The sequence below is a fragment of the Doryrhamphus excisus genome, chromosome 1 (genome assembly GCF_030265055.1).
Source record: "Doryrhamphus excisus isolate RoL2022-K1 chromosome 1, RoL_Dexc_1.0, whole genome shotgun sequence".
NCBI lineage: Eukaryota > Metazoa > Chordata > Actinopteri > Syngnathiformes > Syngnathidae > Doryrhamphus > Doryrhamphus excisus.
Window position 1 is genome coordinate 16,992,809 of NC_080466.1, and position 19,619 is coordinate 17,012,427.

Genomic DNA, 19,619 nt, shown 5'->3' on the forward strand with positions numbered 1-19,619 from the left:
CAAAAGAGCCCTACCTGGCTCCCGAGCCATAGGTTCCCTACCTCTGACCTACATGTTAAAAGCATGCATGTTTTAATACATAAAAAGTGAAAAAGACATTATTGAATTTAATCACAAAAAAGTACAACGTGGTATGTATGTTAATTACAGCCACAATAATGTAAAAATGCATAAATGTATAAAATATGTATGTATAAATGACCAAAGTCACTATAATCTTTGTTAAAGCATGGCAGTCATGACAGCGGCAACCTTCATCTACATTCCCAATGATCACCGCTTAAAAGGAAACCCATACAACCTAGTGGTGTGTCTGTCATGAACGAACGGGTCAAAAGAACTAGTTCTTTTTTGTGAAAGGAATGAACGAAGTCACAGCCCCTAAAATACCCGTTCAGTCCAACACAATCGCAGCGTCGAGCCGGCTGCGTGATTGCGCTGTTGAGTCGGAACGAACGTGAACATGAGTTGAACGAACTGACTCGACAAGGCTGACCGGGCTTATGCAACAGTGGGAGATCACAGGCCGAAATGAACTGATCTTTTTACTGTATGAACCGGATCTGAATGATCCGGTTCACTGAAATGAACAGTTTTGCCCACCACTAATACAACCAATCACACTCCACGGTTTTCCCCTTCGCGGTGTCCCATTGGCTGGCCGTAGTTGTCCCATGATGCTTTGCCGCAACCCTTGGAATTCAAATCCAGCGGACCAATCAGAGGCTTCCAATCCGCCAGATGCCGCTTTTTAAATTTTGTTAGCGAGACTGTTGTCAAAAAGCAGCAGTAAACGGAACGACGTCGTGGTGGTGGAAGGCCCGAATACCGAGTGTCGTGTTCTACCTCAGGTTTCATTTTAAATCTTCAAACGACAATTTTATCGTCTAATTAAGTGTCGGAGTAACTTTAGTGCGGTTACATTTGAAGGCAACGCAAACAATTGGTGGTGATTGTACCTCGTAGCTTAGCTAGCAGTTTCCCCTCTGCCGCTTTAGCTAGCTTATCGGTTTTAAACCAACCCTCCCCCATTTTTTTAAAACAAGCACTTTCGTTCAAAATGAGCGCCGGAACCGGGAAGCCGGCGAACCCGTCGACACACGTCGACCCCAAGACTGCTCCCCTCAAGGAGATCCCCGAAGTCCTGGTCGACCAGAGAACCATGAGACGCTACACGCGGGGCCGCTTCCTCGGCAAGGGAGGCTTCGCCAAGTGCTACGAGATAACCGACGTGGAAAGCAAGCAGGTGTTCGCCGGCAAGATAGTTCCTAAATCGCTGATCCTCAAGCAGCACCAGCGGGAGAAGATGACCTCGGAGATCACCATCCACAAGAGCCTCCACCATGCCAACATCGTCGGCTTCCACGGCTTCTTCGAGGACGACGACTTTGTCTTTGTGGTGCTGGAGATCTGCAGGAGAAGAGTGAGTGGCCTTCATTATTCACATTAAAACATTTATATTAAAATAATATAAATAGGCAAACAGCTGAAGGTTGTTTATTGTAAAGGTTTCCTTTTCATACCTACGTGACTCCTCTTTCATGATTTGGACAAACGAGATGGGTGATGAAGTAGTCCCCTCCCATCAAATGTGTTTTTGTTGCTCTGCAGTCGTTGCTGGAGCTGCACAAACGTCGCAAGGCGGTGACGGAGCCCGAGGCGCGCTACTACATGATGCAGCTGCTCAAAGGCGTGCAGTACCTGCACGACAACAAAGTCATCCACAGAGACCTCAAACTGGGAAACGTCTTCCTCAACGACGACATGGACGTCAAGATCGGTGAGTGAGGGCCCCCCCATTCACCCCCAATGTCATACAAGACTTTTATTGTGTCGACAGGAAACACACACGGATCACTTTCCACCTATTAAGACCAAAACATGGCGTCTCTGTTTCCTGCAGGTGACTTCGGATTGGCAACCAAGATCGAGTTTGACGGCGAGCGGAAGAAGACTCTGTGCGGGACGCCCAACTACATCGCCCCCGAGGTTCTCTGCAAGAAGGGGCACAGCTTTGAGGTGGACGTCTGGTCCCTCGGATGTATACTGTAGGTACACTGTCATGATGGCAACATCACATCCTTCACCAGCACAGTGCTCCTCGTATACATGATCTCTGACAGCTAATAGCCGTCCTTATTAGCTTCATGTTCCACAGGGACCCTTGCCGAGTCATATGAGGAAGTGTTATGTAATTCCAGGTACACGTTGTTGGTGGGCAAGCCGCCGTTTGAGACGTCGTGCTTGAAGGAGACATACAACCGCATCAAGAAGAACAGCTACACCATCCCATGGGTAAGCCGCCACCGCCACCTTTTATCTGCAGCACGCCTTCTCCCGCCTCACGTTTCCACCTCTTCCGCCAACCGTCAGCACATCAACCCAGCGGCCACGTCTCTCATCAAGCGGATGCTACACGCCGACCCCGGCCAGCGCCCCACCATCGGCGAGATGCTCGCGGACGAGTTCTTCGCCACCGGCTACATCCCGCAGCGCCTGCCCACCACCTGCCTCACCGTGCCGCCACGCTTCTCCATAGCACCCTCCACCGCCGTCGACCCCGCCCAGAGGCGACCTCTGAGCGCCATCAACAACAAAGGTCAGACCACCGCCCCTCACGGCATGTCCCCCCCTCTTTTTCCCCCCCCCTCCTGCTGTGCTCACCACTTGTGTTGTTGCTAGGCGGATCAGAGAAGGTGGAAGCCAAGGATGAGCAGCTTCCAAGGTGAGGCGCTGCTCACTTCTTCACACACACACACACGAATCACACAACCTAACACAGGTTTTCCCAAAGTCATTCTCAGGGGCCTGAAGATCTGTTTTTATTATATTTGTACAGCATTGATTGACAGGAATATCATGTCTTTTCTGTGTAGTAAAGGGTGTAAATGTTAGTTGAGTATAATCTAATATTATAATAATAATCTAAGCAGTAGTTTGGCTGTACAGGAAGTGCTTCCATCAATGTAGGATCTAAAATGCATGATGATCTTCTTAGGGACGCGGCGCCTTCAGAACACCTGAAGGACATGCTACAGCAGCTGAAAAGCATCATGGCCGCCAAACCCTCAGAGAGACCCCTCGTTCGCCAAGGTGAGCGCCTCCCCGTCTCACCGGCTCTTCCCTGAGGTGGCTGACTGACAACGTTTTTTGTCCCCGCAGAGGAAGCGGAGGATCCCGCCTGCATCCCCATCTTCTGGATCAGCAAGTGGGTGGACTACTCGGACAAATATGGATTAGGTAGGAAGCCTTTGGCACAGAGCGCCATCTTGGCCTGCATTGCATGACATCTAGTGGGCGTTGCTGCGGAACCACACCCGCTTCCAACTGTCAATTTGTCTTTTTTTTGTTGATTTGATGACAACTCGAATGGAAAGTGTTGACGGTGCTACGTGTAGAATGGTGTATCATCGCTCGCTGAATCAAGGCAGGCGGCTACTCCGCTCACTCGTCACAAAGCACGTGCAGCGGGGCGCGCCTGTTAGTCGATGACACGCTAGCCTTCGTCCAGCACCCGAAAATCGCTCAAATCTTTGCCAAGCACTCGTGCGTCACTAAAACTCAAGTCCGGATACTTTGTCAAGCACTCGTCAGTCGGTAAAACTCAAGTCCGGATACTTTGTCAAGCACTCAAGTCCGGGTACTTTGTCAGGCACTTGTGAGTCAGCAAAACTCAAGTCCGGGTACTTTGTCAGGCACTCGTGAGTCAGCAAAACTCAAGTCCGGGTACTTTGTCAAGCACTCGTGAGGCGGTAAAACTCAGGTCCGGGTACTTTGTCAAGCACTCGTGAGTCAGTAAAACTCAAGTCCGGGTACTTTGTCAGGCACTCCTGAGTCAGTTTAGGACAAGCTCCTGTTGATCTGAATCTTTGCGAACCCACAGTCTTTGCTGAGCAACCCGGAATCGGCAAGACTCGAGTGTTTGTCAACCTCCTGAGTCGGTCGAACAGAAGTGTTGATCATCCCATGACTCGGTGAAACGGGGTTCTGTGTTGAGCGCAAGTCTTTTCAAGATGGCGCAGTCGGTCTCAAATCTCGGAGCGCCCGCAAGTTGGTGAAACTCAAACTTTGGAACATCCGTGAGTCGGTCCACCTCGAGCACCCGTGAATCGGAGAAACTCAAGTCTTTGTCTCGCACCGGTTAACTCGTGAACCACTGATGAACCGGTGAATCTCAAATCTTCATAGAGCACTTGTGAATCAGAAACTTGAACCCTGGTCGAACATTGAGTCGGTGAAACTTGAGTCTCTTCCCCCCCCCAGGATACCAGCTGTGTGACAACAGCGTGGGTGTGCTCTTCAACGACTACACGCGCCTCATCATGTACGCCGACGGCGACAGCCTGCAGTACATCGATAAAGCCACGGCAGAGTCGTACATGAGCATGCGCTCGTACCCGCCCGCGCTCAACAAGAAGGTGAGTGTTTTGACTTTTGGCTCCTCCTCGTGGTCCCGATGCTCACCGCCACCTTGTCGCCGTTGCAGATAACGTTGCTCAAGTACTTCCGCAACTACATGAGCGAGCACCTGCTGAAGGCCGGCGCCAACATGGCGCGGCGGGAAGGCGACGAGCTGGCGCGTCTGCCCTACCTGTCCCTGTGGTTCCGCACAAAGAGCGCCATCGTGCTGCACCTCAGCAACGGAACCGTGCAGATCAACTTCTTCCAGGTGGGATGTCAAGCACCATCGTAAGCTTCCTACGCTGACATAAACCATAAACGCCCGCGTGTTGCAGGACCACACCAAGCTGATCCTGTGCCCGCTGATGGGGGCCGTGACCTACATCGACCAGAAGCGGGACTTCCGCACGTACAAGCTGTCCCTGCTGGAGGAGTTTGGCTGCAGCAAGGAGCTGGCCAGCCGCATGCACTACGCCAAGCTGATGGTGGAGAAGCTGATGGACAGCATCCCCGCCGCCCACTAGGGGGGGGCGCCTCTCCAAACCTCGCCTTTTATCTCCTTTCTGCCTGTTCTTCGCTGTTTTGGAACCACATTGCAGCCTTTCATCTCTCATTTCTGTACATTCCCTCTACTCATTCTCTCTACTTCACTTTTTAAATTCCTATATTTTAAATGTTTCATGTTTTCTATTCAGATGTATGAACTCTACATACTGAATGTATGTTGTAAAATTAATTTCTACCAGAGTTTAAATAAAGTTTTTCTGGTTAATACATTTTACATCAATTATTTATCAATGTTGCTAGTAGTATCAGTAGGATGTCGACTAAAATATTTAATTGGTTCATTTAATATACTTGGCATGAAATCTAGAGTATATACTTTATAGATTTAGAGTAGGGATGCACGATTATCCGGGTATTATGTCATACCCGTAAATCCAATAACAGTAAAATACGTCCCCTTTAAATATTATTCTGACAGCCATCTTTAAAAACCGCTTCAATGAGGCGAGGTTACTCGGACTGTGAGGGTGAGCAAATCAAGCACCACGTTAATTGAAAAGTACATAAGGTTTGACAATCGGAGACCTCCGTGGCGTCACGGCGGCTGCACTTGTGTGTGTGCCCGAATGCAGTGCACCTTGCTGGGCCACAGCAGGTGGCTCCTCCCCCTCTATACTCTGCTTCTCCGGTTGGTAGTCATGTCATGATTTTTCATTAGGATTACTAATTTCTTCCACTCCTTACTTCACACAAATAAAGTAGATATAGACACGATATAGATATTAGCAACTATCAGGTTTGCAGTGATTTTATTTCACCAATGTGTTAATGGGACTTTGTTAATTTAATTCCATATTTAAATATTTCATTTATATTGATGTCATTTTGGCACAAAAGAAACAAGCGCCAATGAAAGACAAGCAAAGTTGCTTTTTGTACAGAATACAGTCCAGAATATATGAATATAAGTGGTTAGCACGCAGACCTCACTGCTAGGAGACCAGGGTTCAATTCCACCCTCAGCCAACTCTGTGTGGAGTTTGCATGTTCTCCCTGTGCATGCGTGGGTTTACTCCGGTTTCCTCCCACATTCCAAAAACATGCTAGGTTAATTAGCAATTCCAAATTGTCCATAAGTATGAATGTGAGTGTGAATGGTTGTTTGTCTATATGTGCCCTGTGATTGGCTGGCCACCAGTCCAGGGTGTACCCCGCCTCTCGCCCGAAGACAGCTGGGATATGCTCCAGCAACCTCGTGAGGAAAAGTGGTAGAAAATGAATGAAATTAAGAAGCCATAAAGTTTAATAGAAATAAGCAAACATATTTTCTCCCAGTTGAAGTCAGGACAGGAGTAATAAAATCCGACGAGTGATCGGACTTAAAATTTTCTGAGTGTGTTGACGTCCCAGGATAGATGTTTGTTTGAAGAGACATTTTATCCTAAAACTTAAAATCAGGTAAAACCATCCCGAGTGACCAGGTCAAAGTGCAAAGTGATGTCTCCGCTGTGATGGCCCGTGACCAGCGTGGCCCCGCCCTCTGCCCAGCGGGCCAGCTGCCAGCCCTCGCTCTCGGGGGACGCCAACATCACAGCGCCCCGCTGCAGCCCCTGCAGCTCCCACACGCACACGCAGCCGCTCGGACTCAGACCGGCCACCGCCGCCCTGCTGGCGTCCACCTCGCATACACCTCCGGACCAGGACGCGGGTGGGTCCAGACGTGCCGTCGATGCGCTTTTAGCATTGAGAGGGTTCACCGCCACCAAGGAGAAGAAGCACGACTTCTTCTCTTCTTCCTTGAGGAACTTTCCGTGCTGGCTCTTGTCTTCCTGCTGGGGGACGCAGAGAGACAGATGCTGCACCAGGACCAACAGCACCCCCTGGAACACAAACACACTGCAGTGATAGAAACCCATCATCTCCCTCACTTGTTGGCTTTCCTTTTGAGAGACCCGCCCCTAGATATCAGACCGCCCACCAATTCCAGGCTTCGCTGCACATCTTAAAATTACATCTATAAGTCATAAGTCACATTCCATAAGTCAGCTACAGACATAAGAACTGTATGTTTATGTTGTTTTTCTTTGTAGTATGAAAGAGGCTAACCTAGCATGTTTGCTGTTAAAATGTAATGTTAGCGCTGCACGGCGATCAAGTGGTTAGCGCGCAGACCTCACAGCTAGGAGACCCGAGTTCAATCCCACCCTCGGTCATCTCTGTGTGGAGTTTGCATGTTCTCCCCGTGCATGCGTGGGTTTTCTCCGGGGATTCCGGTTCCCTCCCACATTCCAAAAACATGCTAGGTTAATTGGCGACTCCAAATTGTCCATCGGTATGAATGTGAGTGTGAATGGTTGTTTGTCTATATGTGCCCTGTGATTGGCTGGCCACCAGTCCAGGGTGTACACCCGCCTCTCGCCGGAGAAGACAGCTGGGATAGGCTCCAGCACCCCCACGACCCTTGTGAGGATAAGCGGTAGAAAATGAATGAATGAATGAAAAAAAATGGCAAAATTAACTGAAATACGTCACTGAGATGGCTGCACGGTGGTCGAGTGGTTACTGCGCAGACCTCACAGCTAGGAGACTTGAGTTCAATCCCACCCTCGGCCATCTCTGTGTGGAGTTTGCATGTTCTCCCTGTGCATGCGTGGGTTTTCTCCGGGGATTCCGGTTCCCTCCCACATTCCAAAAACATGCTAGGTTAATTGGTGACTCCAAATTGTCCATAGGTATGAATGTGAGTGTGAATGGTTGTTTGTCTATATGCACCCGAAGACAGCTGGGATGGGCTCCAAACCGCCAACCCCCCCACCACCACCCCCGTGAATGAATGAATGTAATGTTAGCACTTTAGCTCACATAGCTTTGCAACCTTGTGTTGGCACTTTAGCAACCAAGCATCTGGACAGGAAACGCTCCGTTATCTTTCAAAAAAATGCTTGGGATTTTCACTCATTCATTCATTTTCTACCGCTTTTCCTCACAAGGGTTGCGGGGGTTGCTGGAGCCTATCCCAACTGTCTTCGGGCGAGAGGCGGGGTACACCCCGGACTGGTGGCCAGCCAATCACAGGGCACATATAGACAAACAACCATTCACACTCACATTCATACCTATGGACAATTTGGAGTCGCCAATTAACCTAGCATGTTTTTGGAATGTGGGAGGAAACCGGAGAAAACCCACGCATGCACAGGGGGAGAACATGCAAACTCCACACAGAGATGGCCGTGGGTGGAACCCTGGTCTCCGAGCTGTGAGGTGTGCGCGCTAACCACTCGACCGCCGTGCAGCCCCTCGGGATTTTCAGTGGTTTGATTTTCAACCTTCCACAGTGACACCGGCGCGTGTACGTCCACTTACCCCATCGGAGAACCCTCTGAGACAAGACGTGTGAGACAAAGTGTCACTGAGGTCCATTCTTCGCAGCAGCTGTCCCGTTTTGACGTTCCTAAAAAGACAAGATTGAAAAATAGCGTCCGTCTGTAGAAAAGATAGAGCGTCATCTCACCACACAAAGAGGTGGCCCCCCTCATTGGTGCCGATCAAAGCGTCTGGGAGTCCGTCCACGGGGGCAAGAGCCCCGAGGCAAACGCCGGGTGACCCCAGCGGGCGGCAGCTGGACGCGCTGGTGGGACACGTGACGGCGTCGGTGAACAAAACGGATGAGGAGAATGAGACGTCTTCTGACTTACCTGCCGTCGTCAGACAGTGTGAGCGCCTCCAGCGTACTGCCTGTTGCCGAGCGTCGGCAGGTCACCACCCTGGACCCGGGCACGCCCACCGCCACCTGCAGGGCACCGTCACACAGCAAAGCGGACCGAAAGCCACAGCACGACAGCGCCCTGTGGTACGCTTTGTCTTCATCATATTCCACACAATATTTCTTTGTTTTTTGTTTTTTTTTACCTGACTTGTCTGATTTCCAGCTGACCCAGAGTGACGCACACCAGGCCGCAAGCGTCTGAGACAGGAAACACGCCGATCACGGGCTGTGGGCATTGAACAAAATCAAAACATGAGGAAGAAGACATAAGAAAAGATGGCAGCGCCAACCTCGGTGAAAGTCCATGTGTGCCGTGGCGTCCAAGCGTGCGACAACGTATCCCGACTCCAAAGACATACCGCCCACTTTCCGGCCGCTGCCACGCACAAACCGCCGTCCGTGTCGAGCAGGCAGCACGCGTCCACCAGATGACCTCCTGCTGGCGCCTGGACACACGGCAGACAATTTGGGATTGGAACCGCCCACCACATTGTCAATGTTTATTACCTTGATGGTGCACCTCCTGGGGTTCTCTGCTGTTTTTTGGGCTCTGGGTGCCGAGGCCATATGTGAGGACGCCCCCTCCGCTTTGGGGTGTGGGGACAGCGTTGGCGGGTCGAGGGCCTGGGTGGAGGGGCTGTGCGGGGGAGGAAGGCTGAGAGAGGGGGCGTCGCAGGCGAGCGGGAGGGCAGCGACTGTGGCGATGGGTGTAACGCCCAGCGAGGGCAGCGCCGGACCGGGGGAGGGAAGGTGCAGTGGGGCCGAGGTCTCTGGGGGGCTCAGTCGCAGTTGAGAGTGGACGCTGTGCTCCATTTTCATCGTTTTTGGGGACAGCTGGAGGCTTTGAAGATCGGGCGTGGCACCATGTAGGGGGTGATCACAGGCGGGAGGAACTTCCTGTCGGACGTCGTCTGTTTCCTTTTGGAACAAAGGCTCTCGACCCAAACATGAGGCCCCAGCCAAGTCCAGGTCTGCGTTTCTTAATGGAGGTGATTCTACAGCTGTGGGCGTGAAGCTAAGCGGCAGCACAAGGGGCGTCACCGGCGTGCCAGAGTGCCGCGGGGCACAAACGGGTGTGTCGCAGGACGATGACCCAAAAGGTTCCACTCCCGATTCCCTGGCGGGCACCTGCCGCAATTTGTTTAGCTTCAGTAAGGCAAACTGGTCATCAGGCAAGTGGAAGTCCTGGTGGAGTTCAAAGTTCACCAGGTTGCTGAGCAGCGGCCTGTGGACTGGCAGTGATGGAGTGGAGGCGGGTCTTGGGGAGGGCAGGAGGAGGGAGCGCCAGTTCGGGGCTCCTGAACAGACACATTTTTTGAATAAACATAACCTAATTAGCATGTAGCTGAAAGCAGAACGGCTGGCGATTGGGACAGAAATTCAATATACTGTATTTGTGGCGCTCCAAATGTGTCTGTGGCGTGCCGCCACAAATACATACATGACTGGTATGTCTTACCTGAATGTGTGGGAGTGGGCGTGACAGTCTGACTGCTCTTCAGAAAGATGGGAAAGACCCTCTGAGATCCAGGGGTCTCAGGGGGTGTGGCTTGCTGCTCTGGAGGCTGGGACGGGCCAGCTGAGGCTGGGGTGCGTCTCCGGGCCATGTTCTTCCCCCTACCACGCCCTCTTCTCTTCCTTTGACCCCTCCCTGGATGGGCGGAACCAACCAAAGAGGGTGAAACGGCCCCCGTGGGGGTCTTGCTGACATACTTCGGATCTGAATGCTCGCTCTTGCTGCTGAGGTCGGTAGAACTTTGCCGCACTTGTGCGTCAGAGCGCCGACCTCGGCCCCCGCGGGGTCTCCTCCCCGAGTTCAGCTGGGAGAGAATGACGGCTCTCATGTCGGGTTGGCTCTGAGAAAGGCTCATGCGCCTTGTGGTGCGGACGTAGTACTCCGCAGGGAAAAGCAGTCCCTCCACCAGGGTGCAGGAATCCAGCAGGCCCTTGTTCTTCACTTCTGCTTCAGCCGTCTCCGCAGTGGTTTGTCCTGTTTGGTGTCCATCGCACAGCTTGATGTCTTCATCAGGCTTCCCTTCACACAGTCCTTTTTCAGCGTGTTCTGTCTTCTCTGTTTCCTTGTCCTCTTTTCCCTCCTCATCAGGAGTGCTCCAGTGTGAAAGCAACAGCGAAGGCGACCCAGACTCTGGAGGAGACACCTGACTTTCATTCCCAGACCTTACCGCCTCTTCCGCAGCTACCTCAGAATGCGCTCCGTCCTTGTTATCATCAGCACGCCGCCTCTGCCAGCGAAGGCGGCTGCGGCGGGTCCGGAGGCGCATGTCCGAACTGGAAGTAAAACCTCTGGAGGCGTTGTGGCATTGTAGGTCTCTGGTCACATGACTGCTGATGGTGGCATCTGTGGGACCTGATGGCGCAGGGAAGCAGCCACAACATTAGGAACACCTGCACCGCCTCATGATAGGACACAAGGGTTGGATTAAAAATTCCCATTACCGCTACTTGTGTCCAGTGGCGGCGATGAAGGGATGGGACTATGCTTAGACGTCCCCTCCGGTTCTCTTTGGTCCCGATCTGCCTGATATTTCAGGACGTTGTTCCGCACGGCTTCCAGGCGTTCGGCACGCTGCAAACACACACTTGTGTTAGAAGTATGAAAACAACACATCACTACAACAGTGTCACCCTCACTTGTAGTTTCTGGGCGGTCTTGAGATACTCCCTCCGAAGCTGGGCCAACTTCTTGCGTAGCTGTGGAGAATAAAAATGCTACAAATGGAGCACCATGCAAAGAAGCCAGCCATGCTGTGCGTCTTGAGTGGGTGTGTTTGTTTCCACCTTCATTGTAGTACACTACCTACCTTGTCCTTGTCATCGCAGTGGAGTGTGGACCTCAGCAGCTCCTCACAGTGAAGGACATCTCCAACATTGCTCTGCATCCTGCCCGCTGTCAGTAGCTAACAAACAAAACACTTCAGTAAAGGACATGCCGCCATGCTAAACTACAGTAGGCTACATCAGGTTCATAACAGCCGGCTCTGTGGCTAATGGCTACACTTAAAAGTCTGTCGTTGGGTGTAATCGGTAAAGGGTAGAATATTAAATGTCTAATTTCCACTAGTTGTCAATTAAAGCAGTCAAAGTGAGCGAAAGACTTACACCAACTCCATGCAGTTGCCGCTGTGTTGTTGTGAAGATCGATGACGCCTGGCATCGATTCAGTTCCAAATTCCCGCGACTGCCTTGCAACGCAGGCAAAAGCACTGGAACGCCGATAACTCCATCGCCGGCCGGTCATCACTCGGTGATGAGTGAGTTTTAACAAAGGAAGTGGGTTAAGGTCACTGCGACTTTAACTACAGTCAACATCAACTGGAGTTTGGAACCTGTGTTCGGTTGAAAAGGCCACACGAAAAACGGTAATTACTGAAGTAGTGTCATTCGCATAACATGGGAAGCTAACAGTTTCTATGTTAATATGTTCTTTACTTGATTGCACTAATGCCATTCTGTTCGGTAATAAAGTTATTTAATAAAACATAGGACGCTAATGTTTGCTGAAGCGGCCATTTTGGGGTGAAATGAATTAGCTAGCACGCTAAAGCTGCTAATGATAACATGAGCCAGAATTACAATAATGCTGCTGTTAGATCCTGGTGACAATGCGTTTCTTTTATTTTATGTCGACATTAATTAATATTAGTTAGCATTAGTTTTGTTGTTTGTTAGCTGTTAGAACATTCTTAAATACCATACCATACCTTAAATGCCGTTCAAAACCTGCAAGTGTTTTACTGAATTGACTCATGGGCACTCGTCTGTGTTGATTCGTTCACTTACTCACCACCAATTAAACAAAGGAAACTAGTTAGCATGTCACTAATTTTGGTAAAAAGGTTATAATAGGAATAACGTCATAACATTGCGAGAGGTGAGTTGAAATAGTTGGGTAAAAAACAGTTGTAATTTTCAAAGAATAAAGTAAAAAAATTAAGAGAAAGAAAAGGACGCCATTTTGTAATACGAGGCAAACATAATGTCATTTTATTAACATAGAGTTGAAATATTAAAGAAAAAATATGTCATATTTGTAAGTCCTAAACAAGAAAAAAATCAAGTTGTAATTTTTGCAAAATGACGTTGAGGAAAAAGTTGAAATGTATAATGAGGAATACCCAGTCTGGAACATTTAGTCCACCAGATGGCGCCATTATATTGCGTGATTCTTTGGTCTCGTTTCCTTGCTCACCCAAAATGAATGAACAGCAGTGGTGTGTGTGCAAATGGAAAATGTGTTAGCACTTAATGAATCGACACAGATGTCCTGAGGTGGTTGTATTTACTATTCATCCCAGCTAGTGACTTGACTACCCTGAGCAGGTGTGATGTGGCCATGTCGTATATTTATTCAGTCCAGTCCGTGCTCCAGTTCCTTAGTTTGGCGAAACAGTGCGGCTCCTCAGACATCCACAGGTGAGGTACTTCATGGCGGTCATGCTAACGTGCATGAGCGGGCCCAGGTTGAAGAGCATGTGGTAGAAGGCATGGACCGACAGGCCTCCTGTTTCGTCGGCGTATTTTAATGCCACGATGGGCGTGTACAAGGGGTTGGTCAGGTTGCGGAAACGCGGGCTGCTGGCTTCAATCACCTTCTTGGTGCACTGCAAGACGAGAGAGGGACAATCACCTCAGCTAGGGTTGGACGATATGGACCAAAAACTCATATCCTGATATATTTAGGTTGAATATCGATATATCATGGGGCTGCATGGCGGTCATGTGGTTAGTGCGCGGAGAGCAAGGTTCAATTCCAACCTCGGCCATCTCTTTGTGGAGTTTGCATGTTCTCCCCGTGCATGCGTGGGTTTTCTCCGGGTACTCCGGTTTCCTCCCACATTCCAAAAAGGTTAATTAAGGCTAGGTTAATTGTTGTTAAATATCCTTTAAACCAGGGGTCTCAAACACGTGGCCTGCGGGCCAAATGTGGCCCGAAGGACACTAGTTTGAGGCCCCCGCCTTGATATGAAAGTTTAATGTTAGTGTGGCCCGTGCAAGTTTGATATGGATGCTATATGGTATCATGTACCCAGAAAAAAATTATTACGTTTGATTAATGTTCATGTTAAAGGTTAAATAACTGTTAATAGTTATCCTCCCTATCCGTGTGGAAGTGGTAAGTTTTTAGCTATTTAAGTTTAAAGGAAATAACTTGAAGGCTACCGTTTAGGTCGCTAGCTCTCTAGTTTGCGAGTTAGCCTGTTAGCTTCAACTGAGCCTCCGGGCTTCTGCTCCGCCCCTTCTCCCTGATACAGCTCAAATCCTGTCTATATTGATATCAACAATATGGTTGATTTTGATATTGTGCTTAAAGTACATATCGACATTTTAAAAACATCGATATATCGCCCAGCCTTAACCTTAGCCAACACGGTAAGACACCGTGGGGACGTTTTGGGGAACTTACTCTCGCAATGTCATCTGGCGTTTGTCCCAGCGTCTCAAAGATGTCCACAGAAGACGGGAGGTAGACGTTCTTGAAGTAATGCACCGTGTCCGAGTCGGCTCCGGGATACTCTTTCTGCCTCACGTCTTGAATCATTTTCGCTTCAAACTCAGTGTGGACCGGGCCAGGTTCGATCATTGATAACCTGAGGAAGAAGACCACAAAATAGAAACGCTGCACACGAGGAAGGCGGTTCTATCAACGTGATGGACGGCCAACAAGCGTCAGCAAGTAAAGGTGTGTACATCAACACAATGGCCCTGTTGCTAGGCATGTAAACATGGAAACTCCACACAGAGATGCCCAAGCAGGGAATCGAACCCAGGTCTTCCCCATCTCCCAACCGTGTGGCCTACCACCTACCCCTGTAGGTTCTGCATGCCAACATTTATATATTTTAACGGCATTTTAGTCCAGCTTCAGCTCAGCTTCCAGCTGTTCTTAGATTCATTCTATGTTCCGGCATATTTCCACAGCATTTCAGTCCAGCTTCAGCTTCCAAAAAATTCCTACATTCATTCTTCATTTCAACTTTTGTACTTTTTCCAAAGCATTTAAATTTAGCTTCAGCATTCAGCAGTATCCACTGACATTGTATTGTCTAGTATTCATTTCAGAGGAGTGGGAATTGAGAAGCCTAGAGTTCAACAGTCTGTGACACTCCATCCATCCATTTTCTATGCCGCTTATCCTCACTAGGGTCGCAGGGGTCGGACACTCACGTGACGTTAAACTTCAACAGCTGCACTGCCAAACTCTCACAGAAACCTTCCATGGCAAACTTAGAAGCTGCATAGACGTCGTTGAACACCACTCCTGCATAAGAAAATAATATTTATTTGTACTCGTACTTCAACATGCAACCAAATATGTTTGTGTGGAGATGATATCACAATTTACGCTCTCAGCATATGCTGCAGTTATGCTATGCTATGCTATGCTATGCTATGCTATGCTATGCTATGTGGTGGCATGCTAGCAGTTAGCATGTTAACATTCGCGCCATTTGTATTAATGTACACAGACATTTAGCGCTACCATACAAGGTGTTGCATGCTAACATGCTAATAGCATAGTGGCATTTTTGCTGTTTTTAGGAGTAGAATTGATAGAAACACTTTGTACTATTATGTTAGGTGTTAACATGTTAGCATTGCTAACATGCTAGTATTAGCATAGTAGCATCTTTTGTCATTTTGTCATTTTGTCAATTCATACAAACACTTTGTACTATCATGTTGAGTGTTAGCATGCTAACGTTATCATATTGGCATTGTTAGTGTACTAACTTTAGCGTAGTAGCATTTTTTGTATTAACTTTGACAGAAAGTAAACACAGTCATGCTAACATTCATTCATTCATTTTTTACCGCTTATCCTCACGAGGGTCGCGGGGGGTGCTGGAGCCTATCCCAGCTGTCTTCGGGCGAGAGGCGGGGTACACCCTGGACTGGTGGCCAGCCAATCACAGGGCACATATGTATAGACAAACAAGCATTCACACTCACATGGACAATTTGGAGTCGCCAATTAACCTAGCATGTTTTTGGAATGTGTGAATGTGAAGGCATATCTTATCTCATATATTAGAAGTATTATAAAGTACATGCATCATGCAATCAAGTACATAATTTGTGTTCCCATGCGCTTGTTGGATAAATCTATGGTCCCAGCCTTCCAGAATGCAGCACCCACCTTGGAGTCCCATGACACTGCTGACCACAATGATGTGCCCTGCTTTCCTTTTCTTCATATCAGGCATCACCTCCTTGATCATCCTGATCACGCCAAAGAAGTTGGTCTCAAACACTTTCTTCATCTCCTCTATAGGGATGCTCTCCAAGGGGCCCACCAGGCCGATGCCCGCGTTGTTGACTGTTTTTTTTGGGGGGGGGGGGAGTATAAAAACATCTTAGCCAACATGGTCTTAGACAGCGTAGCCTCACACATTCATATCATCGCTGTGGCCTCACTGAGGACGTCAACATGGCGATCTTTGATGCCGTTGATGCACTGTTTGACGGATGCATCGTCGCACACGTCCAGCACAGCCAGAGAGAGCGTCTTCTCGTAGGCATCGCCGGCCGCCTCCACAAGCTTGTCTTTGCGCTTCAAGTCTCGCATGGTAGCTATGACTGTGGACACAGATGAAAGGATGTAACTTTGCCGTGTCCATGTTTTGGAATGAAACTTGCTAAGAAGTTCTAGAGTACATACAGCATTTCAAGAAAACAGTGCATCATTTTGTGCTGTTGTTTTTTTTTTAAGGGGACCTATGATGCATAGCTGGTGCCATCAACTATACTTCAGGGTGAGCTATTCCTGGCTAACCATTCCGGACTCATTCAGGACTTCAAAATGACAATTTTTCATTCCAAATTTAAAAAAATTTTTATATTTTATTTGACTATACTACTTTACGTTCAAGAAAATAAAGGAATGGAACCCTTATTTTCTTGAACCCTGCATGCCCCCGTGTTTTCAAAATCTGGAAGCTGCTATCTGTCCGTCTGTCTGTCTGTCTATCTCTCTCTCTATTGCATGCTAACATGCTAATAGCATAGTGGCATTTTTGCCGTTTTTAGGAGTAGAATTGATAGAAACACTTTGTGCTATTATGTTAGGCGTTAGCGTGTTAGCATGTTGGCATGTGTTAGCCTGCTAGGATTAGCATAGTAGCATCTTTTGTCCTTTTTATTAGTAGAATTCATACAAACATTTTGTACTATCATGTTGAGTGTTAGCATGCTAATGTAATCATATTGGCATTATTAGTGTGCTAACTTTAGCATAGTAGCATATTTTTATATTAACATTGACAGAAAGTAAACAGTCATGCAAACATTCATTTATTCATTTTCTACCCCTTATCCTCACAAGGATCATGGGCAGTGCTGGAGTCTATCCCAGCTGTCTTTGGGTAAGAGGTGGGGTACACTTTATCCACTTTTTCTGACCTATAAATGTCGTTAGAATGTTGCATTGTGGTGTTAAACAATGCCAAAGTTTCAGATAATGAGGTTTGCACATTTGGAAGTGAACCTTGAAAGAAGCTTATTGCTGTGTCACAGAGGAGTGGGCTTCCTTATGGGCGTGGCTGTAGGCCAGATATACTCTGTGCCCTCCCCCAAGCTCTGCTTCTGTGTTTACGTTGCTAGCAATGGCTGCTAAAAAGTGTGCCACCATCAGGCACAAGTGGTTTGAGTTCCTGATTCCCTACTTTTTAATCTGTCAACAGAGAGCAGAAGTTCCACTTTTTCACGTGCGTCCACGCTCGCCTGGCTGATGCTAAAGATTGTGTGTGGTTAAATGTGACTTCAAGTCACCTGGGCACATTTCCTACGGCCTTAAATCTTAGCGTTAGCCAGGAATAGCTCACCCTCATCCAGGATAAGCAGCCTTGGCGAGGCTGGAGCGCCATATTAGCTACTGTCTGCTGCTACACACGTCCTAAAGATAGCAAGGAAAGGTCAAGCAGGGGTTAGCAAGAAGTGATGCTGCTGTCGTATCACACAAGAAACCACATCTGGAGAGAGGACTAATTCCATTTCTATCTGCGCTAGTACGTCTTACAAAGAATGTTGACTACAAGCCAAAGTTTATTTGGTTGGGAAAAGTAGAGCATAACAAAAAGGAGCCTACCATGGTAGCGCTTCTGTTCATCTTTGGCTAGCATCACGGCCATCCTCAAGCCGATGCCCGAGGAGCAGCCGGTGATCAGCACCACTTTCTGCCCAGGACTCGCCATGTCTGTAGGACCAGTCCAGATGATGCGCGTATACAAACAGTACTCTGCAGGATGAGCGTCGTCCCAAGGGAGAGCATCGCTAAGAGGATCAAAGTCACATGACGCTTAGCAAGACGGGGATTAACTATCGGGGACTCACCCGCCGTCGCGCTTGTCGTGTTTTTTTCAATTCAGACCTTTCATGACGATACTCGACGGAACCTGGAGTCCCGAGGCCTCTGTCGTGTTTGTAAACTGGCGCCACCTGGTGTTCATATGTGATGTCATGTATCTATGCTGCTGTTGTTGACAGAACCAGCATAAGCAAGTGTATCAATGCGGCTAGGAAAGAATTTGGGTAGTGTTTTAAATCATCCAAATAGATTAGATTAGATTAGGTATACCTTTTATTTTAGGGAAATTGTGGGGAATTTTACCGCAACTATTACATGTTATCATCAGTGTACGTGTTAATGCATGATCACAGCATGGATAACAAACCATGCAACGTTGGTAGAGTTTTTTGTAGAGGGATTCATAGTGGAAATAGGTGTATCCCAATGACAGCATTGTAAGCTAGCTGAAATTAACTCGTTTTCTGGTGTTATAATCCATAGTTTGTCATGGCAGGTGCCATCAACTATACTTCAGGGTGAGCGATTCCTGGCTAACCATTCCACTCATTCAGGACTTCAAAATGACAACTTTTCATTCAAAAAAAATCATATTTTATTTTATTTTATTTTACTACTTTACATAGTTCCATTCCCTTATTTTCTGTCTGTCTGTCACTCACTCACTCACTCACTCACTCACTCACTCACTATCTCTCTCACTCCCTGTCTCTCTCACTCCCTGTCTCTCTCACTCCCTGTCTCTCCCACTCTCCCACTCACTCTCACACTCACTCACTCTCTCTCACATTCACTCTCTCTCTGTCTCTCTCACTCTCTCACTCTATCTACCTACCTCTGTCTCTCTGTCTCTCTGTCTCACTCTCTCACCCACTCACCCACTCACTCACTCACTCACTCACTCACTCACTCACTCACTCACTCACTCACTCACTCACTCACTCACTCACTCACTCACTGTCTCACTCTCGCTCACTCTCTCTACCTATCCTACCTACCTATCTCCCTTTCTTTCTCTCTCTCTCTCTCTCTCCCTATCTATCGATCTCTCTCACTCTCACCCTCTCTTCCTATCTACCTACCTACCTACCTGCCTACCAACCAACCAACCTCACAACCTCACTACCTATTTGTCACATGACATTTTAATTTGACCCAAAAAAATATCATTCCGCACTCCCGCCTTTCCTGGTGCTTTCTGTTTTTCCATCCGTCTCTTCATTCTGCTGAAGAATTCAGCACTGTCCACTTTTCTAACAAAGCAAACAAACATTTGTGTCCCTTTATGAATGAATAGCAAGCTGCTTCTCTATGAATCATAGCATGAAGTTCTGGTGTAGCATGAAGTTGCTTTCCGGTGATAAATGATGAGCAGGGTGCTTTACAACGACAAGAATTTACTTGTTTCATCGTCCACAGCAACATTTTTCCCTTGTAGCCTCCTGTGTAGAATGGCGTTTAGATTTATAGACCGGACTCGACCCTTAGACCCGACCTCGGGGGAACGTGACATGGAAGCGCTAACGGCGCTAGCCCGGCTGCAGAGACGACGGTCACTGCAGTATGATTGCACTGAAGATTCAAAGTGTAAGTTACTGAAAAAAGACAATATGCTAT

The 19,619-nt window shown here is 48.2% G+C and overlaps 4 protein-coding genes across 4 annotated transcripts in view; 2 read left to right on the plus strand and 2 right to left on the minus strand.

Moving 5' to 3' along the window:
• Positions 1 to 727: 727 nt before the first annotated feature.
• Positions 728 to 5,162, plus strand: plk1 (polo-like kinase 1 (Drosophila)). Its single transcript, XM_058075561.1, has 11 exons — positions 728 to 1,423; positions 1,612 to 1,780; positions 1,904 to 2,048; positions 2,202 to 2,295; positions 2,374 to 2,599; positions 2,683 to 2,725; positions 2,999 to 3,093; positions 3,163 to 3,240; positions 4,264 to 4,418; positions 4,487 to 4,669; positions 4,737 to 5,162. The coding sequence occupies exons 1-11, from the start codon at positions 1,061 to 1,063 to the stop codon at positions 4,923 to 4,925; spliced, it is 1,740 nt and encodes a 579-aa protein (XP_057931544.1). The 5' UTR covers positions 728 to 1,060; the 3' UTR covers positions 4,926 to 5,162.
• Positions 5,163 to 5,748: 586 nt separating this feature from the next.
• Positions 5,749 to 12,445, minus strand: palb2 (partner and localizer of BRCA2). The gene is made up of 13 exons (XM_058087958.1): positions 12,400 to 12,445; positions 11,798 to 12,024; positions 11,500 to 11,595; positions 11,330 to 11,389; positions 11,135 to 11,264; positions 10,137 to 11,045; positions 9,185 to 9,975; positions 8,968 to 9,123; positions 8,821 to 8,903; positions 8,607 to 8,756; positions 8,423 to 8,539; positions 8,275 to 8,362; positions 5,749 to 6,788 (listed from the first exon to the last, which is right to left on the minus strand). The coding sequence occupies exons 3-13, from the start codon at positions 11,575 to 11,577 to the stop codon at positions 6,363 to 6,365; spliced, it is 2,988 nt and encodes a 995-aa protein (XP_057943941.1). The 5' UTR covers positions 11,578 to 11,595; positions 11,798 to 12,024; positions 12,400 to 12,445; the 3' UTR covers positions 5,749 to 6,362.
• The window catches only part of LOC131138728 (noelin-2-like), a 69,301-nt gene continuing 61,596 nt past the window's right edge, over positions 11,915 to 19,619 (plus strand). The window contains exons 1-4 of the mRNA XM_058087921.1: positions 11,915 to 12,057; positions 14,255 to 14,378; positions 16,410 to 16,452; positions 19,441 to 19,589. The gene's annotated coding sequence lies outside the window, so the exon portion shown is untranslated. The remainder of the gene's footprint in view (positions 12,058 to 14,254; positions 14,379 to 16,409; positions 16,453 to 19,440; positions 19,590 to 19,619) is intronic.
• LOC131138820 (retinol dehydrogenase 8-like) lies at positions 12,634 to 18,038 on the minus strand. The gene is made up of 6 exons (XM_058088081.1): positions 17,784 to 18,038; positions 16,115 to 16,276; positions 15,837 to 16,016; positions 14,864 to 14,957; positions 14,103 to 14,286; positions 12,634 to 13,299 (listed from the first exon to the last, which is right to left on the minus strand). Exons 1-6 carry the CDS (start codon positions 17,887 to 17,889, stop codon positions 13,072 to 13,074), a joined length of 954 nt encoding a protein of 317 aa, XP_057944064.1. The 5' UTR covers positions 17,890 to 18,038; the 3' UTR covers positions 12,634 to 13,071.

Bases quoted from the DNA above. Each gene is read 5' to 3' on its own strand.
- plk1 (XM_058075561.1), top strand. From the start codon at position 1,061: ATGAGCGCCGGAACCGGGAAGCCGGCGAACCCGTCGACACACGTCGAC. The intron at 3,094-3,162 runs GTGAGCGCCTCC...TTGTCCCCGCAG, and splicing joins GAGACCCCTCGTTCGCCAAG to AGGAAGCGGAGGATCCCGCC. The intron at 3,241-4,263 runs GTAGGAAGCCTT...TCCCCCCCCCAG, and splicing joins CTCGGACAAATATGGATTAG to GATACCAGCTGTGTGACAAC.
- palb2 (XM_058087958.1), bottom strand. From the start codon at position 11,577: ATGCAGAGCAATGTTGGAGATGTCCTTCACTGTGAGGAGCTGCTGAGG. The intron at 11,046-11,134 runs GTAATGGGAATT...CTGCGCCATCAG, and splicing joins GCCACTGGACACAAGTAGCG to GTCCCACAGATGCCACCATC. The intron at 6,789-8,274 runs GTAAGTGGACGT...TTTGTGTTCCAG, and splicing joins TCAGAGGGTTCTCCGATGGG to GGGGTGCTGTTGGTCCTGGT.
- LOC131138820 (XM_058088081.1), bottom strand. From the start codon at position 17,889: ATGGCGAGTCCTGGGCAGAAAGTGGTGCTGATCACCGGCTGCTCCTCG. The intron at 16,017-16,114 runs GTGAGGCCACAG...CAAAAAAAACAG, and splicing joins TCGCCATGTTGACGTCCTCA to TCAACAACGCGGGCATCGGC. The intron at 14,958-15,836 runs GTGGGTGCTGCA...TTTCTTATGCAG, and splicing joins CAGTGTCATGGGACTCCAAG to GAGTGGTGTTCAACGACGTC.